The 15,316-nt window shown below is 53.3% G+C and overlaps 2 protein-coding genes across 2 annotated transcripts; one reads left to right on the plus strand and one right to left on the minus strand.

Annotated features, from left to right (window-relative positions):
* Positions 1-8,459: 8,459 nt before the first annotated feature.
* Positions 8,460-11,168, plus strand: LOC118607870 (paraneoplastic antigen-like protein 6B). Its single transcript, XM_036227289.1, has 2 exons — positions 8,460-8,502; positions 8,737-11,168. Exon 2 carries the CDS (start codon positions 8,874-8,876, stop codon positions 10,236-10,238), a length of 1,365 nt encoding a protein of 454 aa, XP_036083182.1. The 5' UTR covers positions 8,460-8,502; positions 8,737-8,873; the 3' UTR covers positions 10,239-11,168.
* Positions 11,169-12,541: 1,373 nt separating this feature from the next.
* On the minus strand, positions 12,542-15,316 carry PNMA6A (PNMA family member 6A). The gene is given in 3 exon segments (XM_036227227.1): positions 12,542-13,846; positions 13,848-14,977; positions 15,210-15,316. Coding segments are annotated over 2 exon segments (1,365 nt in total). The 5' UTR covers positions 14,841-14,977; positions 15,210-15,316; the 3' UTR covers positions 12,542-13,474.

Genomic DNA, 15,316 nt, shown 5'->3' on the forward strand with positions numbered 1-15,316 from the left:
GTTTTCCATAGCAGCTGTACCAATTTGCAACCCCACCAACAATGTATGAGGGTTCCCTTTTCTCCACATCCTCAGCAACACTTGCTGTTTTTTGATTTATTGATGACAGCCATTCTGACAGGTGTGAGGTGATATCTCATTATGGTTTTCATTTCCATTTCTCTGATGGTTAGCGACCTTCAGCACTTTTCATATATCTGTTAGCCATTGGTATTTCCTCTTTGGAGAAGTATCTGTTCAGGTCTTCTGCCCATTTTTTAATTGGATTATTTGTGTTTTTTTTGTTGTTGAGTTGTATGAGCTCTTTATATGTTTTGGATATTAACACCTTATTAGATGTATCGTTAGCGAATATCTTCTCCCAATCAGTCATTTGTCTTTTTGTTTTGTTGATGGTTTCCTTTGCTGTATGAAAACTTTTTAGTTTGATGTGGTCCCATTTGTTTATTTTTTCTTTTGTTTCCCTTGCCTGAGGAGATATATCTGAAAAAGAAATTCCTGTTAGTAATATTAGAGAGTTTACTGTCTATGTTTGCTTCTAGAAGTTTTATAGTTTCAGGTCTTACATTTAAGTCTTTAATCTATTTTGAGTCTATTATTGTATACGGTGCAAGAAGATGGTTCAGCTTCTTTCTTTTGCACGTATTTGTCCAATTTTCCCAACACCATTTATTGAAGAGACTGTCTTTACCCCATTGTATATTCTTACTTCCTTTGTTGTATATTAAGTGAGCGTATAGGCGTGGATTTATTTCTGGACTCTCTATTCTGTTCTATTGATTAATGTATCTGTTTTTATGCCAGTACCATGATGTTTTGATTACTGTAGCATTGTAGTACAGTTTGATATCAGGGAGCATGATACCTCCAATTTTGTTCTTCTTTCTCAAGATTGCCTTGACTATTCGGGGTCTTTTACAGTACCATATAAATTTTAGGATTATTTGTTCTAGCTCTCTGAAAAATGCCATTGGTATTTTGATAGAGATTACTTTGAATCTATTGATTGTTTTGGGTAGTATGGCCATTTTAACAATGTTTATTCTTCCTACCTATGAACACAGTATATGCTTCCATTTATTTGTATCTTCTTCAATTTCTTTTTTCGATGACTTATAATTTTCTGAAAACAGGCCATCTACCTTCCTATTTAATTTGATTCCCAGGTATTTTATAGTTTTCGACACAATTGTAAATGGGATAGTTTTCTTAATTTTTCTTTGAAAGTTCATCACTGAGATATAAAAATGTCACTGACTTCTTAATATTTATTTTGTAACCTGTTACTTTACTGAATTCATTGATTACTTCTAACAGTTTTTTGGTGGAATCTTTAGGGTTCTCTCTATATAGTATCATGTCATCGGCAAATAATGAGAGTTTTACTTCTTCTTTTCCAATTCGGATGCCTTTTATTTCTCTTTTATGTCTTATTGCCGTGGCTAAGACTTTGAATACAATATTGAAGAGGAGTGGCGAAAGTGGACATCCTTGTCTTGTTTCTGAACTTAAGGAAAATGCTTTTAGCCTTTCCCCATTGAGTATGATGTTAGCCATAAGTTTGTCATATATGGCCTTTGTTATGTTGAGGTATGTTCCCTCTACTCCTACTTCGCTGAGAGCTTTTATCATAAATGGATGCTGGATTTTGACAAACATTTTTTCTGCATCTATTGATATGATCATAAGATTTTCTCTTTCAATTTGTTAACGTGGTGTATCACCTTAATTGATTTGGAGATATTGAATCAACCTTACATCTCAGAAATAAATCCAACTTGATTATGGTGTATGATATTGTTAGTGTATTGCTGAATTTGGTTTGCTAAGATTTTGTTGAGGATTTTTGCATCAATGTTCATACGAGATATTGGCCTATAGTTTTCTTTTTTTGGTAATGTCTTTGCCTGGTTTTGGAATCAAGGTAATCGTGGCCTCATAAAAGGAGTTAAAGAGCCTTTCCTCTTCTTGAATTTTTTGGAATAGTTTGAGAAGGATAGGTGATCATTCTTCTTCGAATGTTTGGTAAAATTTGCCTATGAAGCCATCTGGTCTAGGACTTTTATGTTCTGGGAGTTTTTGATTACTGGTTCTATTTCATTGGTGGTAATTGGTCGGTTCAGATGTTCTGATTCTTCTTGACTCAGTCTTGGGAGAGTGTATGTTTCTAGGAATGTGTCCACTTCTTCCAGATTGTCCAATTTGTTGGTGTAAAATTGCTCATAGTATTTTCTTATGATCCTTTGTATTTTTGCAGAGTCCGTGGTTATTGCTCCCATTTCGTTTCTGTTTTTATTTGAGTCCTTGCTCTTTTTTCCTGGTTGAGTCTGGCTAAGGGTCTGTCAATTTTGTTTATCCTCTCAGAGAACCAGCTGTTGGTTTCATTAATCTTTCGTATTGTTTTTCTGTACTCTATTTCATTTATTTCCATTCTGCTCTTTATTATTTCCTTCCTTCTACTCACTTTGGCCTTCCTTTGCTGTTCTTTTTCTAGTTCTTTTAATTGTAAGATTAGATTGTTTATTTGAGCTTTTCCTCATTTCTTGAGGTAGGCCTGTATTGCTATGGATTTCCCTCTTAGGACTGCTTTCACTGTGATTCATAAATTTTGAGTCATTGTGTTTTCATTTTCATTTGTCTCTAGGTATCTTCTGATTTCTTCTTTGATCTCATTAATAACCCATTCATTGTTTAGTAGTGTGTTATTTAGACTCCATGTGTTCGTGTATTTTCCAGTTTTTTTCTTGTAATTGATTTCTAGTTTCATACCACTGTGATCAGAGAAGACGATTGATATGATTTCAATCTTAAATTTACTGAGACTTGATTTGTGTCCTAACATGTGGTCTATCCTGGAAAATGTTCCATGCGCACTTGAGAAGAATGTATATTTTGCTGCTTTGGGGTAGGATGCTCTGAGAATATCTATTAGGTCCATCTGTTCTAGTGTATCTTTGTGTCCCTTTGTTTCCTTATTGATTCTTTGCCCGGTAGATCTGTCCATTGGTGTCAGTGGGGTGTTAAAGTCTCCTACTACGAGTATGTTACTATTGATCTCTCCTTTTATGTCAGTCAATAATTGTTTTATATATGTAGGTGCTCCTATGTTGGGTGCTATATGTTCACTAAGGTTATGTCCTCTTGATTTATCCGTCCCTTTATTATTACTTAATGTCCTTTTTATCTCTTATTATAGTCTTTGTTTTAAAGTCTACTTCATCTGATATAAGTATTGCTACCCTGGCTTTTTTTTTTTTTCATTTCCATTTGTGTGAAATAGCTTTTTCATCCCTTTACTTTCAGTCTGTGAGTGTCGTTTGATCTGAATTGCATGTCTTGTAGACAGTATATGCATCAGTCTTGTTTTCTTATCCATTTGGCTACCCTATGTCTTATGATCGGAGCATTTAATCTGTTTACATTTAAAGTGACTACTGATAGGTACATCGTTAGTGCCATTTTATTATTCATATTTGTTATTTCTATTTCACCAGGTAGGCATGGAAAAAAATCTCATCTCTTTATGAGCTCATTGAGGTTTCTAATATAGTGATTAGTTACATGAACTATTGGCCAAGATAAGGACACTCCAGCTGATGCAAATTCAGGCTTAAATACTATTGATTTCAAGTGGGTAACTTTGATATTTTGCCTCCACAGATCAATCCTCCTTTACCATCACAAAAGCAGGCTAGACAACACTCTTTAGCCTAAAACATCCCTGTACCTCCTGCGTCATCTTTAGAAGTGTCCAGTTCAACTACCATGTACTCTAGAGCGGCAATTATAGTGACCTTAACTGGCCAAATTAAGTACATGTCATAGCACAGGCCAGCCTGAAATAAGGAAAAAACCTACTTTCTCCCAGGACAAACACCAAGGGTCCCCAAAGTCCAAAGCTCACCATACAACAAAAGGTAACCCTAAAAATTGTAGGAAACATAATGGTACATGGAAATAATATAAAATCTCGAATTTGTGTTTTTCATGAGGGCCCAAGTGTCTGAATGAACCTGTGTGCTCTTTGTCCATGATGCTATTACCCATCCTCTTCCTACCTAGAAACAAGCAGTCCTTTGCTTATTCTTATTTCTACTATTTCTCCTTGCGACATCATTATATATATATATATATATATATATATATATATATATATATTTTTTTTTTTTTTTTGACAGGATCTCTATTCAAAGCATCAATCGAGGCTCCAGTTCCCAGCACTATAATATTACAGGTTATGCGCTCCTCCCCATTAAGCAGGAAAATTATCCAAGACATGCAAATAATACAAAAAAATTAGGAAGACTCAATATTGTCAAGATGCCGGTTCTTCCCAACTTGATCTATTATAGATCCAATGCAATCTATGGACTTCAGGTGATAATGATATGTTGGTACAGGTTCACTGATTAATTGTAACAAATGTACCACTCTGGTGTGGGATGTCAGTAGTGTGGGAAATTTTGAGTGTGAGTGGCATGAGGTATATTGGAATGATAAGTACTTTTCATTCAATTTTGCTTTAACCTAAAAAGTGCTCTAAAAATTACATTTATTAATCAAAAATAACACAAAATGATGACTGCATGACTTCGTAATAGTTGTCTGCCATGAATGACCTTATTTCCAAATAAGGTCACACTCTGAGGTTCTGGGGTTTGGGACTTCACCATATGAATTTTGGAAGGGCACAATTCAACCCATGACAATCTTAAACAATTAAAGGGAGTAATTTCTGTTTATTTCTGTATTCTCCCACAGAAATTTCTTATAGCCCATATCAAAAACTTCATTGACCCAAGAATGGAAATTCAGAGGAGCTATTGAATTCTGGGTGTCTATAAAAATTAGGATGCTCCTGGCTGTGAGTACCAAAAGGGCGCCTCAGTGTCAGCCATGTGAGCCTTCAGATGATTAAATTCCCAGCTTACATCTGCAACCACACGAGAAAACCCAAAAAAGAACTCCCCATTTTCTGACTTACAAAATTGTGAATAAAGTGGTTGTTAGAAGCCAATATGTTTGGAGTAATCGGTTACACTCAAGTAATAACCTAACAAGGAGAAGTATCTAGATTACATAAAGAACGTCTATGAAGCATAAGAAAGGAGAAACTTCCGAACTACAAAATGAGGGAAAAAACTTTATTAAGAATTTCCCAAAAAAAGGAATCAGAAATGGCTCCGTAACTACAGTATCAAACCTCATTTATAATCAGAGACATAAAAAGCACAATGAAACAACAATTGGCATCCCTCTGAACTGGTGACATTTAAGTCACATAATATGAAATGTTATGTGAGGATGTGGAGATTGATGGAGGTATAAATTGGTACAGCAACCTGAAAAACAATCTGCCAATATCTCTTAAAACTGAAGATAGTTTCTGACCTAGTGATACCACTGCTGGATACATATCTTAGTGGAAGTCTCCAAGTAGGAAGCAACTTAAAGATCTGTCAAAGGGAAGATTGATAAATACATTTTGGTACACACATTCCCACGATGAGATACTGCACAAAAGTGAAAACTGATGAATCAGACTTCCGTGTATCAAAATGGTGATTCTCATAAACATAATGATTACTTATCCAGCAGATGAATGTGGAGAATATGATACAATCTATATAAAGTTTAAAATATGAGAATACAATATTACCAAGCATTTAAGGGCATATTTATGTGCAGCAGAAGTACAAAAAAATGCAAATACAGAACGGAGTATCCTTCTATGGAGCAGAGAGTGGGAGGCAATTGGAAGGAGTATGCAAAAGGGTTAACTTTATCGACAGTGTTTTGTATCTTAGATACTACTATGGAAGTATCGGTTGCAATTTTCTTTATGTCCCTCTGTGTGTTAAATATTGCAGAATGTACTTTTTAAAGTATGTAATTACCAGAAACTTTTGTAAAAAAAAATCCCTAGGTTTGTATCAGACTTAGTATATCAGACCCTCCTGAAGTGGGGCCCAGGAATCTGCCTCCTGGGTGACCCTGACACTACTGATCTAAGCAAGGGGAAGGCCAATCCAGTGGACATGGCCCCCTTCATTCTCTATTACACTTTTCACGTTATAAGTGACATTTATTCATCAGTTCCCCAATTTTTCTGTCTTCATGCTAGCTAGCGCGCAAGGTGATGGAGACATCACCTTGGGAAGGAGGGAGGAAGTGACAGAGGCCTGTGCGTTCCTGCCTGTTGTCTCTACCTCATCCTCACATCCTTCTGTGAGCGGGCCTCTCCCTAGCTACTCAAGGTCGCCTCGTGATTGTTGTCCAGGTGGGGCTTGTCTACTCAGCCAGGTCTGCATATCCGCCTTTTACTGTGTGTGGTGTAGACGCGTCCACATACCTTTCCACCCTACATTCGGATGGCACATTCTGCTCATCGGGGAGGGTCCAGGGAGCAATGACCCTTAGGGGCTTTTTCCATGGTCAATCTTCCTACAAATCTTCATAGGAGTTATTTATTACCCCTCACCAGACCCAGGGAGGTTGGTATTAACATTACCCTTATGAGTCATGAGGCTCGGAGAGGTTAAGGCATATGTTCAGGGTCATGCGCCTTATTTCATGTAGAGCTGAAATCAGATCCTAGATTGTTCCCCATAGCCTTTTGAGTAGACTTGGAACCATTTCTCCCTTGGTGGCTTTATCCTCACAGAATTCCCTTTCATTATTTCTCTCTGCTCACAATCCCTGTCACTTTTACGAGAGAGGAAATTAGCTCAACTTCAAATTAACGGGGTTCCTTCTGCTTGATCAGGTAGGAAAATTGCAAAACTGTCTAAATTGTCTTCCTCCAAAAGCAATAATTTGCTTTCCATGGTATATGGAATGGGACCTTGCCAGGAGTGATTCGATAGTCTACCATGTATGACTTTTTCCTTATACATCTCAGAGGGTACTAAGAATCCATCTCTCATAGAACACTTGATTGCCAATTTCTAAATTAGCTTTCGAGGATCCTAAAAAGGCAATGAAATAGTATGGTGATCTGAAGGACCACATCCTGGTCTGAGTTTTGCCACCCTGCAGGTTCAACCATCTATTCAACTTGCAGAGGCAAAAACTGAGGCTAAGAGAGGGGACGTGACCAGCCCAAAGTCACACGGTAAGTAAATGGCAAAATTATGAGACCTCGAGGAGAGATGTTCAGAATCGCCAAGGCAAAGGAAGCATCTAGAATTTCTCTGGGAAGAATCATGTAGAGGTGCCAGCCAGGAGCAGTGAAGCGGATCTGTGGATGTCTTGGAAATCAAGAAAGAAGAATTTGGGGACAACAGTTTCAAGGCGATAGTTTTAAAATAATCAGTTTGAAAGTTTTGAACCCTTTTGTAATTGCCCTGGTTTAGGGCTATTTCAGTCAGTGCCCAAAGGACAGTGAAGAATATTAATATTGTCACCTCTGCTCAAATAGAAGACCCTTGAAGCCAGTAAAAATGTCTTATTTACTTTTATGTCCTGGGACCCAATGGATACAGAACAACCCACAGCCCAGAAATCACAGAAAAAGACAACCCAAAGGGGTTCGGTTGCAAGTGGAGAAGCAGCTTCTCAAAAAACACGGACATGCAGTGTAAAAGATGGGAAAAGCCGCGGCCCAGCTGCACGCTAGGTCACCCTCTTCCTAGCAGGCCAATGGCAACAGGGCAGTGAGACGCTTTGGCCCATCTTGCACACTCGATGGCCAAGGCCTGCAGCCTGCAGCCCCCAAGGGAGGGGTGCGCAGAGCAGGGCGTGGTGTGTGCGAGCGCTCACGCGCGCAGCTGGCGTCGACTCCACGGAATCGCACCTGGTGCCCCTCCAGCCCAGGGCTCCCCGCCTAGCCTTGGGACAAGGCCAGTGCTGGGGGGCGGGGCGGGGGGAAAGGAGAGGACGTGGAGGGGGGGGGACGAGCAGCCGAGAAGCCCCAGAGGCTCCCCAGCCCGGGCCTGAACTCGGCGCAGGCCCGCGCACCGCAGGCCGGTCCCGCGGCTCTCCGGGGCCACCCCGGGGACCACTCGCCACGCCGACTTGCTGAGGGCACGTTGGGGAGCGGCGGGGGGCGGCGCCGGGTCCCCCACGCGCGCAAAGACCCTCAGACGCCGGGAGTCCCGCCGGCGCCGACGCCCCCGCGGGGGCGGGGAGAGGAGCAGGTGACGTCACCCGAGACCCCCGGGCGCCCGCGGCGGCGGCGACAGCCCCGCGGCGTGACGCGCGCGCGCCAGTGGCCCGGCGGTCTCCGGGGCGACGCGGGGGGTCCCCGCTGCGCCGCCGCCGCGCGCCCGCCGCGAGTCCGCACTGCAGAGCGCGGCGGCGACCAGGCGCCTGCGCGCTGGCCCACGTGCCGCGCCGACAGACGGACCGCGAGAGCAAGACACACAGGCGGCCACAGCGAGCGCGCGCCAGGCGCAGAGGGACGCCCGCTCCCACGGCCGCTGCGCGCAGCCCCGCGCCGCCCCTGCGGGACCCGGACCGGGAAGGACGCCGCCCCAGGGGAACGGACCTGCCTCGGGGAGGGTGAGCTCGCGGCCGGGGGCGCGGAACGCCCTCCCGCCCTGCGCGGCAGCCCTGGGGCGCCCGGGCCGGGCGCGGAGCGGCGCGCGGCGGGGCGCCGGCCACTGCGGGCCTGCGGGGGGCCGGGGCCGGGCCGGGGCCGGGCCGGGGTCGCGGGGGCGCCGCCGGGGGAGCCGGGCGGCTGGGGTCGGGAGGGCGCCGGCGTTCACCTCGCTCTCGGCCCGTTCCTCTCCGCAGGCCGTGCAGACCTGGGAAGTTCTCTCCGAGCCCTAGGCGCCCGCCCCAGTCCGTTCCGCACCCAGCGGCTGCCCGGTCTGCGCCAGGAGCCGTTTCCGTCCGCGGTGCGAGCCCCGCGCTGCTGCAGATCGCGGGCCATGGCGGTGGCGATGCTGCAGGACTGGTGCAGGTGGATGGGCGTCAGCGCTCGCAGGGGCCTGCTCGTCCTGGGCATCCCGGAGGACTGCGACGAAGCCGAGCTCCACGCGTCCCTGGAGGCCGCCCTGTGGCCCATGGGCCGCTTCACCGTGCTGGGCAAAGTGTTCCGCGAGGAGGACAATGCCACTGCGGCCCTGGTGGAGCTGGACCGGGAAGTCGACTACGCGTTGGTGCCCAGGGAGATCCCGGGCACCGGGGGTCCCTGGAGCGTGGTCTTCGTGCCGCGTTGCTCGGGCGAGGAGTTTCTCGGTCGCGTGTTCCGCTTCCTGGAGCAACAGGGCCAGACGGTGGAGAGCGTGGCCGGCGCCCTGGGGCTGGGGCTGCGCAGGGTGTGCTGGCTCCGCTCCGTCGGCCAGGCGGTCCAGCCCTGGGTGGAGACCGTGCGGTACCAGCGCCTGGGTGTGTTCTCCGGGAGGGACCGGCCGTTCCCGGGGGAGGATTCCTTCGAGACCTGGCTAGACCACACCGCTGACATGCTGCACGTGTGGCAGGGGGTCTCGGAAAGGGAGAGGAGGAGGAGGCTGCTAGAAGGCCTCCGAGGGACCGCCCTGCAGCTCGTGCACGGGCTCCTGGCGGAGAACCCTGCCAGGACGGCACAGGACTGCCTGGCGGCCCTGACCCGGGTGTTTGGAGACACCGAGTCCCCGGCGACCCTCCGGGTGAAGTGCCTGACCGCTCAGCAGCAGTCGGGCGAGCGCCTCTCGGCTTTCGTGTTGCGGCTGGAAGTCCTGCTGCAGAAAGCCGTGGAGAAGGGGGCCCTGGCCAGGGACTCCCTGGACCACCTGCGCCTGAGGCAGGTGCTCACCAGGGCCAACCTTATTGGGCCCCTGGACGAAGCCCTGAGGAAGCTGAGACTGGTCGGGAGGGCTCCGACTTTCCTGGAGATGCTGGGGCTGGTTCGGGAGTCTGAGGCCTGGGAGGCCAGTCTAGCCGGGAGTGAGAGGGCCCAGGCAGGAGAAGGGGCTGATGCCGGGACGAGTGCCCCGGCTGACGCCAGAGCCACGGCTAAGGCAGAGGATGACAAGGCGCAGGAGCAGGAGGCCAGTGAGGACCGTGGTCAGGCAGGACCCTCAGAGGCCCCTGGGGGCCCCACCCCTGCCCACATGGGCAATGCTTCGGGGGCCGGCCCAGGAGGTCCTGGTGGGGCAGAGGGCCTGGCCCAGGCACGACACCCCGAGGCTGAGGAGGCTGAGGAGGCTGAGGAGTTTCTCCCCCAGGAGGGACTCAAGCCCATCCCGGAGGAGTCAGGAAACGAGGACGGGGATGTGGAGATGAGTCCCCCCGAGTCCTCCTCGGACAAATAGGCTCAGAAGGCCCAGCGGCCTCCTCCCCCCTGGGGCAGCAGAGCCCCGGAGGTGGCGGGGGGGGGGGGAGGCCAGGCCCCGGGTGGCCTGGGGAGCAGGGCCCAGGGAAGAGCCCGCCCAGCCCAAACCAAACCCCCAGGCCCCCAACTACCCAAAGGGTCCATGACCACCACCATCAGCCCTTCTGAGTCCCCGGGTGTGCGTGCCCCTGGCTGGCTGTCCCGGCCTCCCTAGCGGGGCAGCCCCTCTGCCCCGTGCTGGGGGCTCCACCGCCAGCCAGCGCTCTGCTCGCTCTCGTCCCTGTGAGCTCGATCTCTGCTTCTCGGCGTACTCAGGCCAAGCCCTGTTTGTTCTTGTGGAGATGTGTGTTCTTCTCTGAGCAGCACCCCCATCCCGGAGACCCCGAGCCCAGTCCCAGGAGATGCGGGAAGGATGGAAGAGGCCGTGGCCGGCATTCACCCGTGGCCTCGGGAAGGAAGAACCGGACCAGGACTGAGAGAGACTGCCGGAGTCTCCACGGGGACTGTGCTCTGATGTGCCATCTTGTTGTTCCTTGTGACTCAGTTTCCTCGGCTCGGTGGAGTGTGCCCTGCTGTGTTTTCCAGCGTCCTGTGACTGTCCTGTGCGTGACATAGGGCAAGGCCAGGCCCCAGCATGTTGGCCAGAGGGGGACGGGTGCCCTGCAGGGAGTGGACATCACCAGCGTCCATCGTCCTGCACAGAACGATCGTGGGGTCCTCAGGGAGGGGGACTGTGGAGGAGGGGGAGGGGTGAGGTACAGGTGGCCTGAGGCACCCCGGCGGGGACCTCAGGCGGAGGGGGGCTGCGACCCCTTGGCTGTAGTGGCTGTCAGAATTTACTCTGCGTTGGCTTTGTTTCTTCATTGGTTTCAATAAATGTTTTTCTTCAATAAATTTCATTAAAGTTTCAGCTGGGTCTCGCCTCTGCTGTGGGAAATGGAGGGCGGGGTCTGCTGGGGTGGGGGTAGGGGGCCGGTAGGGATTCCTGCTGATATCTATGGCAGACGTCTGTATGATATCACGAGTGCCATATCTCTAGCCTCCTAGGCCCTAAGTGGCTTGGCTGCACCCTTTGGGTGGATTTTGCTGTGCTTGGCCGCTCTGGGGCTCCCCCATGCTCTGCATGTCAGCCGGCAGCTACTGAACTGGGCCTTCACTAGACAGTGCTATAGTTTGGATTTGGTGTCTCAGGGTATTGGACAGTGTTACACATCAGATAGGGCAGAATTAGCCCCCCTGTGGCCTGCTTGGGCTGGCCATCTGGCCTCTCCTCCACACGACAAGGCATAAGCACTGTTAAACTCCCCCTGGCCGACCCTCCATTCCTCAGTCGTCACATTTCGTAGTTCCCCACAAGTCCCTCGGTGGTTAAACTGAGACTGGCCACCTGTTAGCTAGCACGGATAGGCAGAACAAAGTGGTGGCAAGCGCCCCATCCAAGAGTCCTGCACATAACAGGCAAAGGACAAAGGAGGCGACAGGGAGGGAGCTGCCCACCATCTTCCTAAATACCGCCGTGGCGGGGAGGGGCTGTTACGGACAGGACACAAGGCTGAGAGGAGCGGCCTCCAGAAGCCCCGCGCTGGGCCTCGGACCTCTTTTCTGAGCCAGCCCCGGGAGGAGGAGGAGGAGGACGGCTGATTCCCGGGGCCGGGGTGAGGCCTCCCTCGAGTCTTCGCTCCATGGGAGGGGTGGGAACGCGGCTGCTGAATGCTCAGTCCCAGGACCCAAACCGCACCAATACGCAGCCCAACGCGCACGTGCAGCCTCTCACACGGACCCCCTTCTCTTCAGCCCGCACGCCCCCAGGCCCCCAAATGTCTCAGCGGCTACACCACAGAGGGCCACTTGTCGACGGGCCCGGGGGGCTGACACCCCGCCCCACCCGACCCTGGAGTGCTGCGCCGAGCTCACGGCAGAATGGCTTCCTCACGCTGGGGCCCCGTGCGAGGCGGCTCTCTGGGACCGCACACGTGACACCCCGGACTGACTCGGACCCCCGGCCCCCACACCCCGGCCAGGAATCCCAGGACCTCCAGTCCTGCCTGCTGACCCTCTCTCTTCAGTGTCCAACCCGCTGATTCCTGGAGCTCCCCAAGTTCCCTGGGGACGCAAGCAGCCACTGTCGGTCCCCACGATTCCCAGACAAGAGGCCCTCACGGCCCTATGGACTCTAACCCCTCCATGGCCCAATGTGGACTCGGAGGCCCAGGCCAGTGTTGCCCCCGCCACCGCCCCAGCAGACCCCGCCCTCCATTTCCCACAGCAGAGGCGAGACCCAGCTGAAACTTTAATGAAATTTATTGAAGAAAAACATTTATTGAAACCAATGAAGAAACAAAGCCAACGCAGAGTAAATTCTGACAGCCACTACAGCCAAGGGGTCGCAGCCCCCCTCCGCCTGAGGTCCCCGCCGGGGTGCCTCAGGCCACCTGTACCTCACCCCTCCCCCTCCTCCACAGTCCCCCTCCCTGAGGACCCCACGATCGTTCTGTGCAGGACGATGGACGCTGGTGATGTCCACTCCCTGCAGGGCACCCGTCCCCCTCTGGCCAACATGCTGGGGCCTGGCCTTGCCCTATGTCACGCACAGGACAGTCACAGGACGCTGGAAAACACAGCAGGGCACACTCCACCGAGCCGAGGAAACTGAGTCACAAGGAACAACAAGATGGCACATCAGAGCACAGTCCCCGTGGAGACTCCGGCAGTCTCTCTCAGTCCTGGTCCGGTTCTTCCTTCCCGAGGCCACGGGTGAATGCCGGCCACGGCCTCTTCCATCCTTCCCGCATCTCCTGGGACTGGGCTCGGGGTCTCCGGGATGGGGGTGCTGCTCAGAGAAGAACACACATCTCCACAAGAACAAACAGGGCTTGGCCTGAGTACGCCGAGAAGCAGAGATCGAGCTCACAGGGACGAGAGCGAGCAGAGCGCTGGCTGGCGGTGGAGCCCCCAGCACGGGGCAGAGGGGCTGCCCCGCTAGGGAGGCCGGGACAGCCAGCCAGGGGCACGCACACCCGGGGACTCAGAAGGGCTGATGGTGGTGGTCATGGACCCTTTGGGTAGTTGGGGGCCTGGGGGTTTGGTTTGGGCTGGGCGGGCTCTTCCCTGGGCCCTGCTCCCCAGGCCACCCGGGGCCTGGCCTCCCCCCCCCCCCCCCGCCACCTCCGGGGCTCTGCTGCCCCAGGGGGGAGGAGGCCGCTGGGCCTTCTGAGCCTATTTGTCCGAGGAGGACTCGGGGGGACTCATCTCCACATCCCCGTCCTCGTTTCCTGACTCCTCCGGGATGGGCTTGAGTCCCTCCTGGGGGAGAAACTCCTCAGCCTCCTCAGCCTCCTCAGCCTCGGGGTGTCGTGCCTGGGCCAGGCCCTCTGCCCCACCAGGACCTCCTGGGCCGGCCCCCGAAGCATTGCCCATGTGGGCAGGGGTGGGGCCCCCAGGGGCCTCTGAGGGTCCTGCCTGACCACGGTCCTCACTGGCCTCCTGCTCCTGCGCCTTGTCATCCTCTGCCTTAGCCGTGGCTCTGGCGTCAGCCGGGGCACTCGTCCCGGCATCAGCCCCTTCTCCTGCCTGGGCCCTCTCACTCCCCGGCTAGACTGGCCTCCCAGGCCTCAGACTCCCGAACCAGCCCCAGCATCTCCAGGAAAGTCGGAGCCCTCCCGACCAGTCTCAGCTTCCTCAGGGCTTCGTCCAGGGGCCCAATAAGGTTGGCCCTGGTGAGCACCTGCCTCAGGCGCAGGTGGTCCAGGGAGTCCCTGGCCAGGGCCCCCTTCTCCACGGCTTTCTGCAGCAGGACTTCCAGCCGCAACACGAAAGCCGAGAGGCGCTCGCCCGACTGCTGCTGAGCGGTCAGGCACTTCACCCGGAGGGTCGCCGGGGACTCGGTGTCTCCAAACACCCGGGTCAGGGCCGCCAGGCAGTCCTGTGCCGTCCTGGCAGGGTTCTCCGCCAGGAGCCCGTGCACGAGCTGCAGGGCGGTCCCTCGGAGGCCTTCTAGCAGCCTCCTCCTCCTCTCCCTTTCCGAGACCCCCTGCCACACGTGCAGCATGTCAGCGGTGTGGTCTAGCCAGGTCTCGAAGGAATCCTCCCCCGGGAACGGCCGGTCCCTCCCGGAGAACACACCCAGGCGCTGGTACCGCACGGTCTCCACCCAGGGCTGGACCGCCTGGCCGACGGAGCGGAGCCAGCACACCCTGCGCAGCCCCAGCCCCAGGGCGCCGGCCACGCTCTCCACCGTCTGGCCCTGTTGCTCCAGGAAGCGGAACACGCGACCGAGAAACTCCTCGCCCGAGCAACGCGGCACGAAGACCACGCTCCAGGGACCCCCGGTGCCCGGGATCTCCCTGGGCACCAACGCGTAGTCGACTTCCCGGTCCAGCTCCACCAGGGCCGCAGTGGCATTGTCCTCCTCGCGGAACACTTTGCCCAGCACGGTGAAGCGGCCCATGGGCCACAGGGCGGCCTCCAGGGACGCGTGGAGCTCGGCTTCGTCGCAGTCCTCCGGGATGCCCAGGACGAGCAGGCCCCTGCGAGCGCTGACGCCCATCCACCTGCACCAGTCCTGCAGCATCGCCACCGCCATGGCCCGCGATCTGCAGCAGCGCGGGGCTCGCACCGCGGACGGAAACGGCTCCTGGCGCAGACCGGGCAGCCGCTGGGTGCGGAACGGACTGGGGCGGGCGCCTAGGGCTCGGAGAGAACTTCCCAGGTCTGCACGGCCTGCGGAGAGGAACGGGCCGAGAGCGAGGTGAACGCCGGCGCCCTCCCGACCCCAGCCGCCCGGCTCCCCCGGCGGCGCCCCCGCGACCCCGGCCCGGCCCCGGCCCGGCCCCGGCCCCCCGCAGGCCCGCAGTGGCCGGCGCCCCGCCGCGCGCCGCTCCGCGCCCGGCCCGGGCGCCCCAGGGCTGCCGCGCAGGGCGGAGGGCGTCCGCGCCCCCGGCCGCGAGCTCACCCTCCCCGAGGCAGGTCCGTTCCCCTGGGGCGGCGTCCTTCCCGGTCCGGGTCCCGGCAGGGGCGGCGCGGGGCTGCGCGCAGCGGCCGTGGGAGCGGGCGTCCCTC

Source organism: Rousettus aegyptiacus, unplaced genomic scaffold, assembly GCF_014176215.1.
Source record: "Rousettus aegyptiacus isolate mRouAeg1 unplaced genomic scaffold, mRouAeg1.p scaffold_m13_p_9, whole genome shotgun sequence".
Taxonomy (NCBI): domain Eukaryota; kingdom Metazoa; phylum Chordata; class Mammalia; order Chiroptera; family Pteropodidae; genus Rousettus; species Rousettus aegyptiacus.

Excerpts from the sequence above, each read along its gene's own strand:
- LOC118607870 (XM_036227289.1), top strand. The coding sequence starts at position 8,874 with ATGGCGGTGGCGATGCTGCAGGACTGGTGCAGGTGGATGGGCGTCAGC.